General features: G+C 29.4%; 1 protein-coding gene across 6 annotated transcripts; it reads left to right on the plus strand.

Moving 5' to 3' along the window:
* The first annotated feature begins 5,415 nt into the window (after nucleotides 1–5,415).
* Nucleotides 5,416–14,706, plus strand: LOC109797891 (uncharacterized). Of its 6 annotated transcripts, none has more exons than XM_083059353.1 (8): nucleotides 5,416–6,012; nucleotides 12,287–12,479; nucleotides 12,723–12,843; nucleotides 13,032–13,139; nucleotides 13,410–13,429; nucleotides 13,563–13,650; nucleotides 13,744–13,855; nucleotides 14,551–14,706. In XM_083059353.1, exons 2-7 carry the CDS (start codon nucleotides 12,291–12,293, stop codon nucleotides 13,833–13,835), a joined length of 618 nt encoding a protein of 205 aa, XP_082915479.1. In that variant the 5' UTR covers nucleotides 5,416–6,012; nucleotides 12,287–12,290; the 3' UTR covers nucleotides 13,836–13,855; nucleotides 14,551–14,706. The 6 variants fall into 6 exon arrangements, with proteins under 6 accessions (XP_082915479.1, XP_082915478.1, XP_082915477.1 ...); XM_083059352.1 differs by having other exon boundaries at nucleotides 5,418–6,012; nucleotides 12,230–12,479; XM_083059351.1 differs by lacking the exon at nucleotides 5,416–6,012 and adding an exon at nucleotides 9,976–11,196 and having other exon boundaries at nucleotides 12,230–12,479.
* Nucleotides 14,707–14,955: the final 249 nt, after the last annotated feature.

Here is a 14,955-nt window from a genome sequence, read left to right on the forward strand (position 1 = left end):
TTAGTATTACAATTGGGTGGAATGTAAGTTGATTTATATTTCATATTATGATTAACTTTTTTATTATTTATCATAAATAATCCAAATATATGATTGTGTGTTTATTACATAATTTTAATCAATAAGAATAAAATTGTATACTCAAGAATTTATAATATATACCCATATATTCTACTTAATCAACCGATCGAATTTGAAATTGCAAAAAAAACAAAACCTTGTTAACATAAAACAAAGTTTTCATTGGCTCGTACCTCATAATTAGTTGCAAACTTTATGGTTTACTCATCAAACAGTCAGGGTGTGTTTGTAAAATGATATATAAAAATAAATAAGTCTCCGTTTTCTGTACTAGAATGTGCGAATATCTGTTTAGTTACTTTTAAATGGTAAATCAAAAAACATACCTGAACTATAAAAAAGAACAAATTCATTTATTGGACTTAACCTTAGTGTTAATTACTTTTTCTTTTTTATCAATTAGTGTCAATTACTTAATACATAGTACTTTGATAATAAATAAAAAATTATATATATCATCCATGTACGATCTTTTTTCGTGTCTTTAAATATTTTTATTATTAAAGAAAGATTACTTAATTCTCATTAAAATAATTAGATTTTAAAGTTCAATCAACAAGGATTTACACATCTAGTCGAGTCTTCTAGTAACACTAGTTGTTAAGTTGTGTTTGAACATCAATTTACCTAGTTAAAAAGTGGTATATAAATCTAATTATCAATTATTGTTGAAGTGGATGATCTTTTCTACTAAAAGAGTTTTGTTAATATTTGATAGAATTATATAAAAGAAAAAAAGTATTAGGTTCCCATGGTTCCCTGCCGAAACTGGAGGATGAATTTTCAGGGGTATAATAATTTTGTTGTAACGAATTGAAGAGATGGGGTTCAGTTTTCTACGCGAAAAAGTACATTTTTCCATAGAGACAGTAGATCTGGAAATAGTCAAAAACAGGGTCTGGCGATAGCCGTACCTAATGAAAAATCTGGGTGCAAAGAAAGAGAAGGCACAAGCGCAACAAAGTGAAACGGAAGAAGGAGACAAAAGAGTTTCCCTGCGTGCGGCCGACGCCAAGGCACGTGGCGACAAAGGGTTCCCTCTCCAGTCTCCACGCCTTTGCCAAACACACCGTCTAACCCAATTCCCCAAACTACCCTCCCTTTTCCCACGAAACCCCCCACACTGCCATTGACCATGACACGTGTTTTGTCCGGTAGTAGGTCGCGCATGACGGCATGTTTTTTGTCAGAGCCTCAAACGGACCTTCGTTTTCGTCCTTTTCTATTCCTTTTTTCCCCCCAACAATTTCTCAAATTTAAATATCTCCATAAAATTAAAAACTACTAAGATGGACTGATGATAAGTTAAAATACATTAATTAAAAAGCAATGTCTGAAATTGATTGTGTAAAGTTAGGAGGGTTTTGGATTTTTGTCGTATTGAGTGAAACCGAGGCGGTTCCGTTGTTTCAATCTATCTCTCATCGTGCGCTACGAACAAGTGGCGTACTGACGTTGCTCTTGGTTGCATAGTGGGACCCGCTTCACAAGTCTTTATTCTCAAAACGAGTTTGATACGATGATCAAATTGCCCTTTCACTAGACCTTCTGATCCGATGGGAGCGCCTTCCGTCGCTCGACACGTGTCATCACTGACCACCCTGCGCTGGATCACTGCCGTTTGTTTTCTTCTATTATCCTGCATGCCATCGATGGTGCCAATGCAACTTTCACAAATCATCATCACATTTGCTTTATAGAGAGCCCTAGAGTTTCGACTTTGGACCATTTCGTAATTCAAGGTCCATGGAGGAGGAGATTCATTTTCTTCTTTCTTTTTCTTCTTCTTCTTCATTCATTAGATCATTCCTCGCTTAAATTTGGAAGCCCCACCACTTTTTTCCAACTCAATCACTAACATGATGGGGGCTCTTTTTTATTTATTATTATTGTCTTTTGCATTTTTTTTATTTTTTATAGATTTAATTTTTTTACTTATACATAATATTTATTTTAATTTGCTTCTATATAAAACATAATCTAATTTTTACACGTATAATTATTTTAATTTATCTTTGTTATATTTGTTATCATTATACTAATGTAAAATATAAACGTTAAATTACAGACGAGTACCTACAAAAAGTTTTTAAAATATTATATTTTAGCTATAACAACATATTATAATAATAAGATAGATAAAAAAAATAATTGTATATTAAAAACAATTTAAAATAAATATTTTAGTATAAATATCATAAATATATTTTAATCGCCATAAAGTTAATCATTTTCCACGTGGCTTTATTCTTTGTTCCCAAGAAAAAAATAAACCACCACTCCACAATCTATGGCGGCAACAACTTTCATAATTTATCTTATCATGCTTTTTGTTTTTATAAAATTGTATACAAATAATACAATCATACACGTTTTTGGTATAAAATTTACGCTTAATATAGGATGTATAAATAATATTACTATCATAGAATTTCAAGATTTCACTTTTCTAGAGTTATTAAGAATTATCTTCATAGTTGATGAAAAAAAGGAAATAGATAAATATTTGATATAATTTAATAATTTAGTATTTGTATACACATAATATCATCTTTACATATTTTTATTCACGAATGAAATTATTTATTTTACTATAAAAGTTGAGATGTTCACTTTACAGAGAGTATTATTACAATTTTATTACATCAAGCTAGAAATATAATTGCGAAAAATTTAAACATTTGTTTTTTAATTGGATATTGAAACAATACAACTCCTAATTAAAAAATAGTAGTTTATATAAAAAAAAAATCTTTAAAAAATATTTATCAATTACGACTTTAAAATGAATGATGTCTAACGCGACTATTTGTATCGAATATCATATAAATCTGTTTTGCTGACGTTACAAAGCATTACAAGATTTAAAAGTTGCCAATCTGATCTTGAACAAGCAAACACACTCACATACATTAACCCCAACGACTTGGTCGAATGAAACAAGATAATGTTTTTGGTTATCATAGATATATAGAAGATTTGATCTTTCGTTTATTTATTGGGATAAGTCATTTGTAAGTGTTTTTGAGACGGAAGTTTTTCTTACTTTAAACCAAAATTAAACTCATCCTCTTTTTTCCAAATAATTTAACAAAAAAAAATTCAAATTACATATTTTCTTACGTGTATTCTTCATCCTCTTGCATTCATCAATTTATATTTAACATATTTCTAAAATCATTTAATTAACATATTTTTTAATGTACCAGTTGAAGAATATAAAGAAGTAAAGATAAGGTTTTTTTTAAAAAGCAAACATGCTTGTACAATTATAATAATAAGGTTTGAATTCATGATTCCATACAAAATAATCAAAAAATTTACTACTGGTCAAGTTTCAGTGAATTAACATTTTTCTAATTTAATAATTTTTTAAAATAGGATATTATATTTTTTGTTAAGTAGAAAAATAGCAGGAAGGACAAGTTCGCATAAAGGTTTGTCCACACGGGTCTTGGACTTAAATTTCACTACTTTGCAGCACAAACATTACCTTCGTCTAGATACGATATAATGAAGATATCCACTAAGATGCAAGCACACGGATGCAAATTTATCTCAGCTCTGCACGCTTTAATTCTCTTAATATAAACATTTTTTTAATTGAAATAAATAATTACCAAAATATTCTAATAATATTTTCATTTTAATTAACTGTCAGTGTCATGCATAACTAATTTTTAAGTGTCTTATTATTTGTTTTAATATTTAAGAAGAAAAAAAAAGATACCTTTATTATTGGTTTTAAAATTTTGATCTAAATTTATTTTATCTTTTAATAAAATCGTATGAGTAATAATAAATATTACATAAACACGACGAAAGATAGAACTTAACTCTTGTCGCTTTTACTTCAACTCCTTCCTAATGTCTAAATTATTTTTCAATTAAATGAAATGAACTTAAATGCAAACACTTATTAAAAACAGATAGAGCGTATATTTTAAAAGTAAGAATGTGATTTACTCGTTTACTTGCATATTACCTTCCTACTAGTTAAACTTATTCCAACTTATTCCTCAAACATATAATAATGAGTTCGTTTATTTAAATTTAAAAAAAAATGTTTCTGAATAAATACTTTTCAAAAAATAATCTTTAAGAAATAGATAAGAGTTATTTTTAAAAAAATAGAAAATTGCTTATTTTAAAAAACAAGTTTAAACAAGCACATAAAAAAATAAAAATTAAATAAGTGTTTATTTTATTAAAAAAAATACTTTTATAAAAAAATTAAACAAATATATCAATATTGCTTCCCAAGCTGGATAGCTAAGCTTCACAAGAAAGTTATTTATTAGAATTGAAAGTGACTCAAGAAGTCACCTTTATAAATTTGTTCACATCTCAAATTATTGACAACTTAATTAATTATATGAGTTTTTTTAGGAGAATTTTTTTAAAAATATATATATATATTTTTATAAGATAAAAAAACTATACATAAATTAAAAAGGATGATTCAAATGACATCAATGTACTTTTTATCAACTATTATATCATTCGATAATTTTATATTAAATGATAATGTTGTCAATCTAACAATTAAATTATAACTTCATATCACTTTATATGTTTATATCAAATTTTATTAAAATTGAATAATAATTTGAAAATAATAAAAGTATTGATATTTTAAGATATTTAAATATATATATATATATGCCAATTTTATTCTATAATATTGAAGTATTAAATCATCATAAATTAATATAAAATTTTGTATATATAATTAAGGAGTGAGAAACTTTCAATTTAATGGTAAGTTTTGAAAATTTAACATTTAATTAAAAGTTATTTAACAATTAAATAGTTGATAAACATTATATCGATCATTTAAATCTTATTCTAAATAATAATAATAATAAATACAAAAAAAAACTTACAAATTAATTTATGTAAATCCTAATTTTAACTTTAAAAAAATATAAATGAAAATTATAAAAAAAATATATTTTAAGGAGTCGCTTCAAAATTTTACAATTTCATAGTGACTTAAAAAATAACCCAAAAAACTAAAATCGTAAAATAAAATTTTATAAAGTCTAAAATAGATAATTTTTTTATAGAGACTGAAAATATAAAATAATTATATAAATTCACTAAAATCTTTAATTAATAGTATAAGGCTTAATATATATTTTATAAGCAAACTCATGGAATAACTTATAAAGTGAAATTAAATAAATAAGTGCAGAGTGGTAAAGAATTGAAATAATATAAATAAGATTTTAAATTCCAACTTTAATATCACTATTATTATTATTTTAATAAATAAATAAAAAGTGGAAGCAATTTTTTTGATTATGTAAGGTTAAAAGTTGCAGTACGACTCTCTGATACATTTCCAACCATGCATGGTTGGCGTCCTTGTCTATCTATCATCTAGGAAGGAGGCGAAGACCATTCCTGCAGCGCACCACACCAGCAACATTGCGAACAGTGCCATAAGCACTTCAATTCCTTCCACTTTAAGCTTCACCTTCACCCAATCCATTAATTCTCCATGCTATGTGGCTCATCACCCACCTTTACAAACATCCATCCATGTCTCACCACAACTCCTAAAGTTGTCTCATATTTCTCATACCAACTTGTCCTCCATACTAGATGCATTTATTGAGGCCCATCCAGAATTAAACACCACATCTGTCTTTCATTTTAAGTCAGCTTAGCTAGATCACCTCACTGTTTCCAAAATAAATTCAAATTCTTAGTTACACATATATAATTTAAAATATATAGAAAGTCAGAGCGTGTCATCTCCAAACTTTTGTTAAGATTTATGACATTTCCAAGTTTTAGTTTAAAGTCTTTTCCTCCCCTAAACTATTATCAGAAGAAGAAAACTTTTTCATGCCATTCACTTTGCAGATGGCCGCCGCGCGGAAACTTGTGAGCTTTGTGAACCTTTTTTCCATCCACGCAACGGTACGTACTAACTACTAAGTTCACATTATTTCATGTTTCTCGCATAAAGTCAAAATAAATGCGAGTTTGCGTCCTTAGTGCATGGTTAGGCATAACAATTGTTATATATTTTTTAGGAGAATAAATTGTAGGAAAAAAGTTATTTAATAATAGACAAGGATAGCCCTTAGCAGTAAGAGAGGAAAAAAGTAGTTATGTTCCACCTCAAAGAAGAAAAGTAAGCATTTTTGTTATTTAAGTTGAGAGAAATTGATTTCCTTTATGGAGAAGGCCCTGTAGAAGAGATGGTGAGGGCCTAAAGAGGTAAAATGTTTTGGGATGATATATAATATTTATTGAGTTAATCACCTGTATATTATTAGTGTAAAGTTTTTTATATTAGTAATTAATAGAATTGTTAATAGTATTTTTTTTTAATATAATTAAATAAATAGATGAAAAAACATTATTAATAACTATTGATGTATAGGTGATTAATTGATATTTATTTTGGTGTGTGAGTATGAAAAAAGAAGACGTGTTGAAATGAAATATTAATAAATAAAAAAGTAGTAGCGTGCATTTAAGTATTTGGCGGTATATGTTGTCCTAACATAGAAGCGGTGGATAAGCATGTGCCACACCACACACACATTATTCCAAACATATTTGCCGTGTTGTTTACTACTTGCTTGTTTCTTCCTCTGCCTCCTTTTCCTTTTCCTCTTTTTTCGTCTCTCTGCATTCAATGGCCCATTTGTTTCTTTTTGGCTACTCAACTCTGTCTCTCTCTCTCCCTCTTTTGTTTTTGTCTTCTTTTTTAATATAAAATAAATAAATAAGTAATAAAAAAGGGGTTCTGCATCGATAACGTGCGGGCCACCTTGGGGTTTGGCCTTTTGTGCGTTAGGTCAACAACTAGGAAAAGCTTTCGACCTCTTGTGCCGATTCGAAAACAATTCATTTATCTCTCTCTTTCATTTCATCACCCTGCAGAGTCCAGACACAGATTGTAATTGTGATTACTATGCTAATCACAAGGTCAAGCGACCAATCCGCGTCACCATTTGGATTATCTCCATTCTTAATCCATATTCCATGCTTCTTCTATTCTATATATGCCTTGCATCCATCTTATCCCTCCCACTTCCACCTGTGACCTGTCCATGCATCATGCATCATGCATCAATCTATTTTCATCCAATCATCCTTTACTTCATGTCTTTTTCTTTTTTAATTATCCAAGTTAAATACTACTTTTGCTTACACTTTTACATTTAAGCTATTTATTAAACCTCCATTCTTAATTAAATAACGCCAATATTCAGCTATTTCTGATAACAATTTTTATCTAATTTTCTTTCTTTCTTCATATTATTTCTCCTCCTATTCATATATTCTGCACTTTTGTTTTTCTATTAATTGTCAATGAACCCTTCTACTGTTGTAGTATATTGTCTTTGAAAATTCTATACCTACTCCTGCAACCAAAATTATGAGGGTCCCCTTGAAACAGCCACTTTGTTGTCATGTGTATTTCCCTGTAATTTACGATTAGATGATGTCAAGAATAGGACACACGCACACGCCCATCTAGATATTATACTTATACATAAGAATCCTACACCCTTGGTTTTAGTTTAACTTGTTCAGTCATAACTGCTATATTCAACTTTTATTCGGTAATATATGCATATATATTATTTTACGTCTACTTCGTGAATAAGTTTTGTCATATTTACATTGTTTAATAATTATATATATGAATGCTGAATTTTTTTATTAATTTATCAACAGTTGAGTTTAATATTATCGTTAAATACAATAAGTTTAATCATAAAAAAATACAATAAGTTTATAAAAAAAAGTTATATAACTTAAAAATTGATCATACAGTTTTTATATCATTATTAAGATGATATATCAAACAATTTAATTAAATTTGTTAAATTTATATTCAGCATGAAATTATTAAAATGTTTACTTGTCAATATTTACTTATATATATATATATATATATATATGTAATATTATACATTTTTTGTTAATTATTATGTTTTGTCAATAATTGTATGTTGTGGTGTTTTAAAATACGATATTGAGAGATTTTGAGAGTTAAGAAACTCTTAAAATCCTAAGAAGTTTTTTAGTGTTTTAAATAATTTTTCTGGACAGAAGTCTAATTTAATCATGAGGAGAGAAGTATATAAGATTTTTTCTAACATTTGAGTCACATAAACTTATTCCTCAAATAACTTAGATAGATAAACTAAAGAGAAGAACTATGAAATTCAAACTCCTCTTTTCTTCTTTCTAGACTCGAGGGCATAGAAAATCATTGTTGATCATATGAGTCATGATATTCGAAGTGGTTGAAGTTGAGAATTGGTATTGGTGTAGAGCCTGGGACTGTTCAAAACTCGTCTCATCTCTTTTTCTTCCTCAATTTACTCTGATCTTGAAGTAAGGAAATCATGAATAAGAATTAAAATCCTATATTAGATAGAGATAGAAATTTTGAGTATCATATAAATAACAATGACTTACATATATAGTATCTTAAGATTTTGAATTTAAAAAGTAATATAAAAAATAATTATATAATTAAATATTTTAGGTTAAATGTAATTTCGAACTCACTTTATATAGTTGATTTATAGAACATTTATAATATTTTACTTCTCTGTATTCCTAATTAATAATACTTTCGCGAATGATTAAGTTATATTTCACCAGCTATTATAATGAATCCTTCACTTTTAGTTTCATGGAGAGAGTATCGAAAGAAACAAGGATGAATATACCAACTTACCAAGGACCAGCATGAGTTTCAACTATTCCATACTCATGTTTTTAAAACAATATACATACACCTCAATTTTACATGAAATTGTAATTTTATAATTTAGTATACTATTAATTATGAATGCAAAAGGTTTATTTACTTTTATCCCTCACTCTCTAAATTTTTTAGACCCGTACGTACGTGACCAGAAGTAAGCTAGCGTAGTATCCTTCTATGCATTAATATGTTAATTATTACTATCCACTAAAGTCAGACTAATACAAAGAGACTTAAATATTTTACATGAAGTTATAAATTCAAATAAAAAAGGTATAACCTACCTACGTATATTATTTGAATCAATTATATTCAACATATTCAAATACTTTATGGCCAATACTTTTTTCCTACAGACAAAATTAGTTAGTGGTATTTTAATAATGTCATAATATGATTGTAGAAAGCGTTGCCTTTAGTTAGGGATCCCTTTAAGTCCACTAGGGTTACTTTTAATTTCTTCGTCAAGACGAAGGATGCTGTTACATGCAATGAATGCGTGGTTTTCGGTGAATTAATTCCCCTGGGATCTTTAATTATTAATGGAGAATGTTAACTAATATTCTTAACATAGTTGTTAAAAAATTAAAAGATATGTTATCAATATTTTTAAGACGCACATTAACAATATTTTTTACTTATAAAACAAAGACCGACCGAACTTGGTGCAATGCATTTGTGTCTATATTCGTCTATTGATTTCAAAGATTCTTCCTTGACCAAAAGTAAAAATCAATCTTCTTTTTCTCAGAAAAGTTTGGGAAATGAATAGATGTTATTCATTTCAAAATTGATTTTGGGCACAAGACTCAAACTTATATCATCATTAGTTTAATAGGAACAATCTTGCACCAGTTAATTTATGTACTTTGATAATTTCTTGAGAGTTTTCAGTGTTATATTTTTATATTTTCAATTTATTAATAATACGAATTGATAGATTATATATAGGTCACGGATGGACCTACGTACGTATAGGCAATATTTAGATTTAAATGTCTAAGCTCCTTTATTTCTAGTTTGTAGAAAATCTCACTAATTTTGAAGGGATGAAAATGACCCATATATTTACTCTCTTTTTTTTATTATTTCTAACATCTATTATAGCATTTTAAGTTTAATTCCATAATTTTTTTCTGTTCATATCTTTGTCATTTTTGCATCTCTTTTTATCATGTGTTAAATTTTTTTCCTTCTAATTTTTTTATTTTATTTTATGGTTCGGTCCCACTAGTTCTAGATGTACAGAATGATATTTTCGCTAACTAGTCAATCGCCATGTTTGTGACCACAAGCTGCTAGTGCTTGATAAATGGATTCTAATTCGAGCAAAACAACTTCGAGTTCGACATGTTCTGGAATGAACTGGATCAAATTCACAATGACATTATGGGTTCGTTTTGTAACAAATGATTCAAAGTAATAATGGGCTCACACAGCACAGACGATGGATTTGGACTTCGTAATAGCCTAAGACGACCCATAAATTATCCAACTTTTTCAGGCCCACCATATGGACACCCTCTTTTTATTTTATCTTCACACGGCTGCACAACATAATGAAAATTGTATCGAAAACACAAAAAGAAAATAACAAATACAATGTTATGAGACAATAATCATTAGAAACGCAAAAGCTCACATAGAAAAGATGATGAAAGACGATAAAAGAAATATACGTAATTATAGAATAAAATTAATGCATTACTACAAATTGATTGGTTAGAAATTGTAAATATTCAGCCATTACCAATCTAGAAATCGAATCTATTCAATATTTAATATAAATAAAATTTAATTATCTCACAGTAATCGCCTAAAGGTTTTTACATGGTAAAAAAAAATGAAAATTTGTAACTAAAATAATTGTTAACTTATTATATATAATATTTTATATTGATAACAATACAACAAATATTTACATTATTAATGTATTTTAATTAAATTCACAAAAACAAGGTTAGTCTCTTGTTGAACCACACAAAGTCACAACTATTCAATGATCGAGATATAAAATGATTATTGGAATTTTCAGGACTAAAGTAACTAAATAAGTGACTTTTTTGTTTTTTTTCATTCGCTAGTGCTTCTAAACATAATTGATGGATCATGGTATTCCTTTTCCTTCTCGCATTGCTATTCGAAATCTATGGCCCAAATCTTTAGCCCACGAGACCCACTCATTCTCATCCTTCATCTCAGTCTCACAGGACCCAATTCAAAGCAAGCTTCAAAATCTCTTTATTTCCTTTATATTGAGCATGGTGATTTAGTAAAGCTAGAACTTTTGTGCTGAGTAAAATTTGGGGCTGCAACAAGTTGAAGCCTCTACCAGTCTTACTTGCCTTTGTTTCCTGTCGCTGGTAACTCACTTTTTCTTTCCGTCGCACGTTCTTTATTTGCTTGGGGTTTAAATAGTGTTGGATTGTGTTTAATACTCGTTTCATTTTTCACATCGTTGTGTAAATTGACCTGGACCCAATCCTAGTGAAAATGTTGCTAATATATCATGGTTGGTTCTCTCAAATTAAGTTGCTCAGGATGTGTTTGACAGAATGTCTCCCTTACCTTTCTGGTTTAGTTGGAACACTTTGTCTAATTTCACTCTCCACATTGCTTCTGCTGTTAATAATTGGTCAAAAAGCATCAAATATATGGACGAAAATATGAAAGGAGTTTGCTGATGCGAAAAAGTTTTTTTTTTTTTTTTTTAAAAAGTCTACAAAATAAAAAATATAATATAATCAAATTATATTAAAAAAATAATTATATATATATATAGAGAGAGAGGGGATTCACTTATTTCAAAAGTAAACTTATTTCATTCAATAATTTATGTTTTACATAAATTTCAACGATCTAATTGTATTAAAGATCTCACATCAATTACGAATAAGGTCACAATAATATATATAAATGGGTAACAATTCTTATCTTCTAAGTTAATTTTGTAAGATTGAGTTATACTATTAACATACTTTCTTAAAATGTTATCGGAGCATATCATAATTTATATTCTAGCAATTTTTTAGTGGGCTTGTCAAGCCACCCCCTATTAGAGTTATCAAACCACTCGCAGATGTCCAATCCTACAAACTTGACATGTGAGATGTCTAGTCCTCGGTGTGAAGGGTGCTGTTGGAGATCTCACATCAATTAAGAATAAGACCATAATAGTATATATAAATGGAGAGCAATCCTCTTTCACACTACAAGCCACTTTCTTAAGAAATTGTCAAATTAAAAGTTTTTAATACATAGATAAGTTTGAAAAGTTTTAAAATTATTTAATATTTAAATTATTAAAATTTAATTTAGAACATGAATTATTAAATAAAATAAGTGAATCCCTTCTCTCTATGTATAATATCATACGGGATATTTTTTGAGGGCTAGTGGAAGAATTTTTTGGAGTATAGAGACAAATTGCCTTACATCAGAAACGTGATTAAGTTCCATGGAAGAAGAGCAACAATACTCTGGAAGTGGTGAAGAATCACAGTCACGGGAACTGGATGGAGAAGATCAAAAGCTGCAGCATCACTACCAACTACCTGGAGCTGAAGAGAAACTTGTATTACAGTTCATGGATTCGATGCATAACTACCTATCTCTATTTGATGAAGTGTCCTCTGCACTTCGACAGGTAAAAGCAAAACCCTTTCAAATTTCAGTACGAGAAATCGGTAGCACCTTTCAAAATTTCCAGTTTACCATATAGATTTAAATTTAATTTTCTGATCTGTTCATTGTGAATTGTGATTGGGAACTTGTTGCATAATAGCTACGAGTACTGGCACTGTAGTTGACCCTGTAATTCGGCAACTAAAAGTATTGCTTTGATATAGTATGAGTTCCGTCTTTTGGTTAACCATTTTTAATCTATCAGCAGGGATGGTTTGACCTAGCGAGTGCCCGACATTCCATGGGTGCTTCTCGCATTAATAGTTCTTTATTGGACCTGAAATTCCATCCAGCTGCTACAACATTGAAGATAACCAACTGTGATGGTAAAATTTGAGATTTATACTAAAGAACATGGTTGATACTGCTCGATCCTACCGTGTCCTTTTCTCATCCCTGGTGTGCTAGCGTGCTATACTTGCATTTCTATGAGGCCTTTATGTAACATGTTCTTTATATCAATTTAGATGGAATATCTGTTTTAATATATGAACTATTGCACTTGACTCAATAGGTACGCAGCCACACTTCATGTTGCGTAAATGGGTATCCTCTGAACATGAGAGTACTCAGTTAGAAGATGAGCATGTGCAGCTTCAAGATATTAGTGTGAAATCTTCTGGTATGATTTTCTTCCCCCTATGCATCAACAATGGTTTGTACTAAGCATATTGCAATATCTTTTTATTTAGACATTAGCATACTATAATTTAAACTGGATATTAGAGTAAATCCCAAAATTAAACATACACATCAGAACAAACTCTAGTTCATTTGTTATTTGATTCTGCTGCTATATGATTTAAGTTGCACGTTAGCTGTTTCTCATTTTGTAATTTTGTTATATGTTTGGTTATACGAACTAAGGTGACCATGTCAAAGAACTTTTCAGGACTTGCAGATAATGATGAAGTAAGTATTCTACAAGTGTCGTCACTTCCACTCATTAGCATATATTAAGCATAACAAGTAGAAATGAATTGGATCTCTAATCTAGTTGCTATCAATGGAGCTACTGAATAAATTTTGTTAGTGCTTCTAATAGTTTCAAAAGGAGCGATCCAAGTCCTTGTCAGTTTTTGGAGTTTTAATTTCCCCAAAACTTCGAGCCTCCCAGCTGTCATTTGAGAGAGGTGGAAAACAGAACTCAAGATCTTAATTCCCCTTACTTTCTTTGTACGTAATCATTTGTTTATATCACATATTATCGTTGAAATTCTTTGCAGCACTAGAGACACTAATAGAAATAGCTAATATGCGATCGTCATTGTTATATTCTTTTCACCAACTTCAAAAGGCGGAAGATACCAAAGAATGATAAAGTACCGGCTCCTTCAGGTATAGTTATATAACCTTTGCTCTCTCTCCCATTTTTTGGCTGCACAAACATAGAATGATATTGGGGATTTATTTCTTTCAGTTGCATATCAAGACTATGGTATTGTATTTGTATTGACATTTGACACGTCAGATATTATTCAACATGTATCATGAACAATGATGAAAACAAATGTGACACATACTTAGATAAAATTTTACTTTAATTCCCTGCGGCATAATGCGTTTTATTATAGATTTTACTCCCTTTTTATTTGACATTCAGACCCCTTTGTTTAAAATCGAACAAAATTAGTGTTTTCTATAGGAACTAGGTGTGCCGTTATATAACGCCAGTCACCGGGTGTCTATTTTCGAATGTGATATTTTTAATACCTGAAGATCAAAATGTATTCACCAAAATGTTAATATCTTGATTATCATGGGGGTGTTAGTGTCAAAATAAATTACTGCGGTTGACAAACTGTCAATATCATTAGGGGTGACATAATTTTCCTATGTAAAATTCTCTTAATTGGGGTCAAAAGCTTTTATCTTCCCCCTCACCTAATGGTGGGAGGAGAGACAGGGAGAAAGTAAAAACAATCGGTTTAGAATATAGTTAGTTATTGATTTAGTAACGATTTAACGAGGAATTCGTGAAGATGAGTTTTGATTTTGTTTTTTATCCACTTGCTGATTAATTGCATATACAGGCTGCTGGAAATGCTTAGCATGTGGACAATCTGATTGTAGTGTTGGGGATCCAGCATTCAAAGTTTCTGGTGTTTAATTTATAGATGTATCAGAAGACAGTGAACAGTTCCCTGATTTTGCTTATTTCATTAATATATTGGTTATGATTAAATGAACGCTATAGTGAGAGGGGGACGGGTTTTACCCAACACGCGCAAACAGTTTTGGTCATGATGGAGGGTCCGGCACAACCCTTAATGTCATCATTGAAAAAAAAAAAAGGATAATCAAAATTAAAAGCTAGACTATGGTCACATAATCATTTAAAACCACAATAGTGAAAATTCTCGCTTGATATTTTTTCTATAAAGAGTTGGATTACAAGTTAAAATGCACTATAGCTATCAAAATAAGGTTATCATAAC

Source organism: Cajanus cajan, chromosome 6 (genome assembly GCF_000230855.2).
Source record: "Cajanus cajan strain Asha chromosome 6, NIPB_CcT2T_4, whole genome shotgun sequence".
Taxonomy (NCBI): domain Eukaryota; kingdom Viridiplantae; phylum Streptophyta; class Magnoliopsida; order Fabales; family Fabaceae; genus Cajanus; species Cajanus cajan.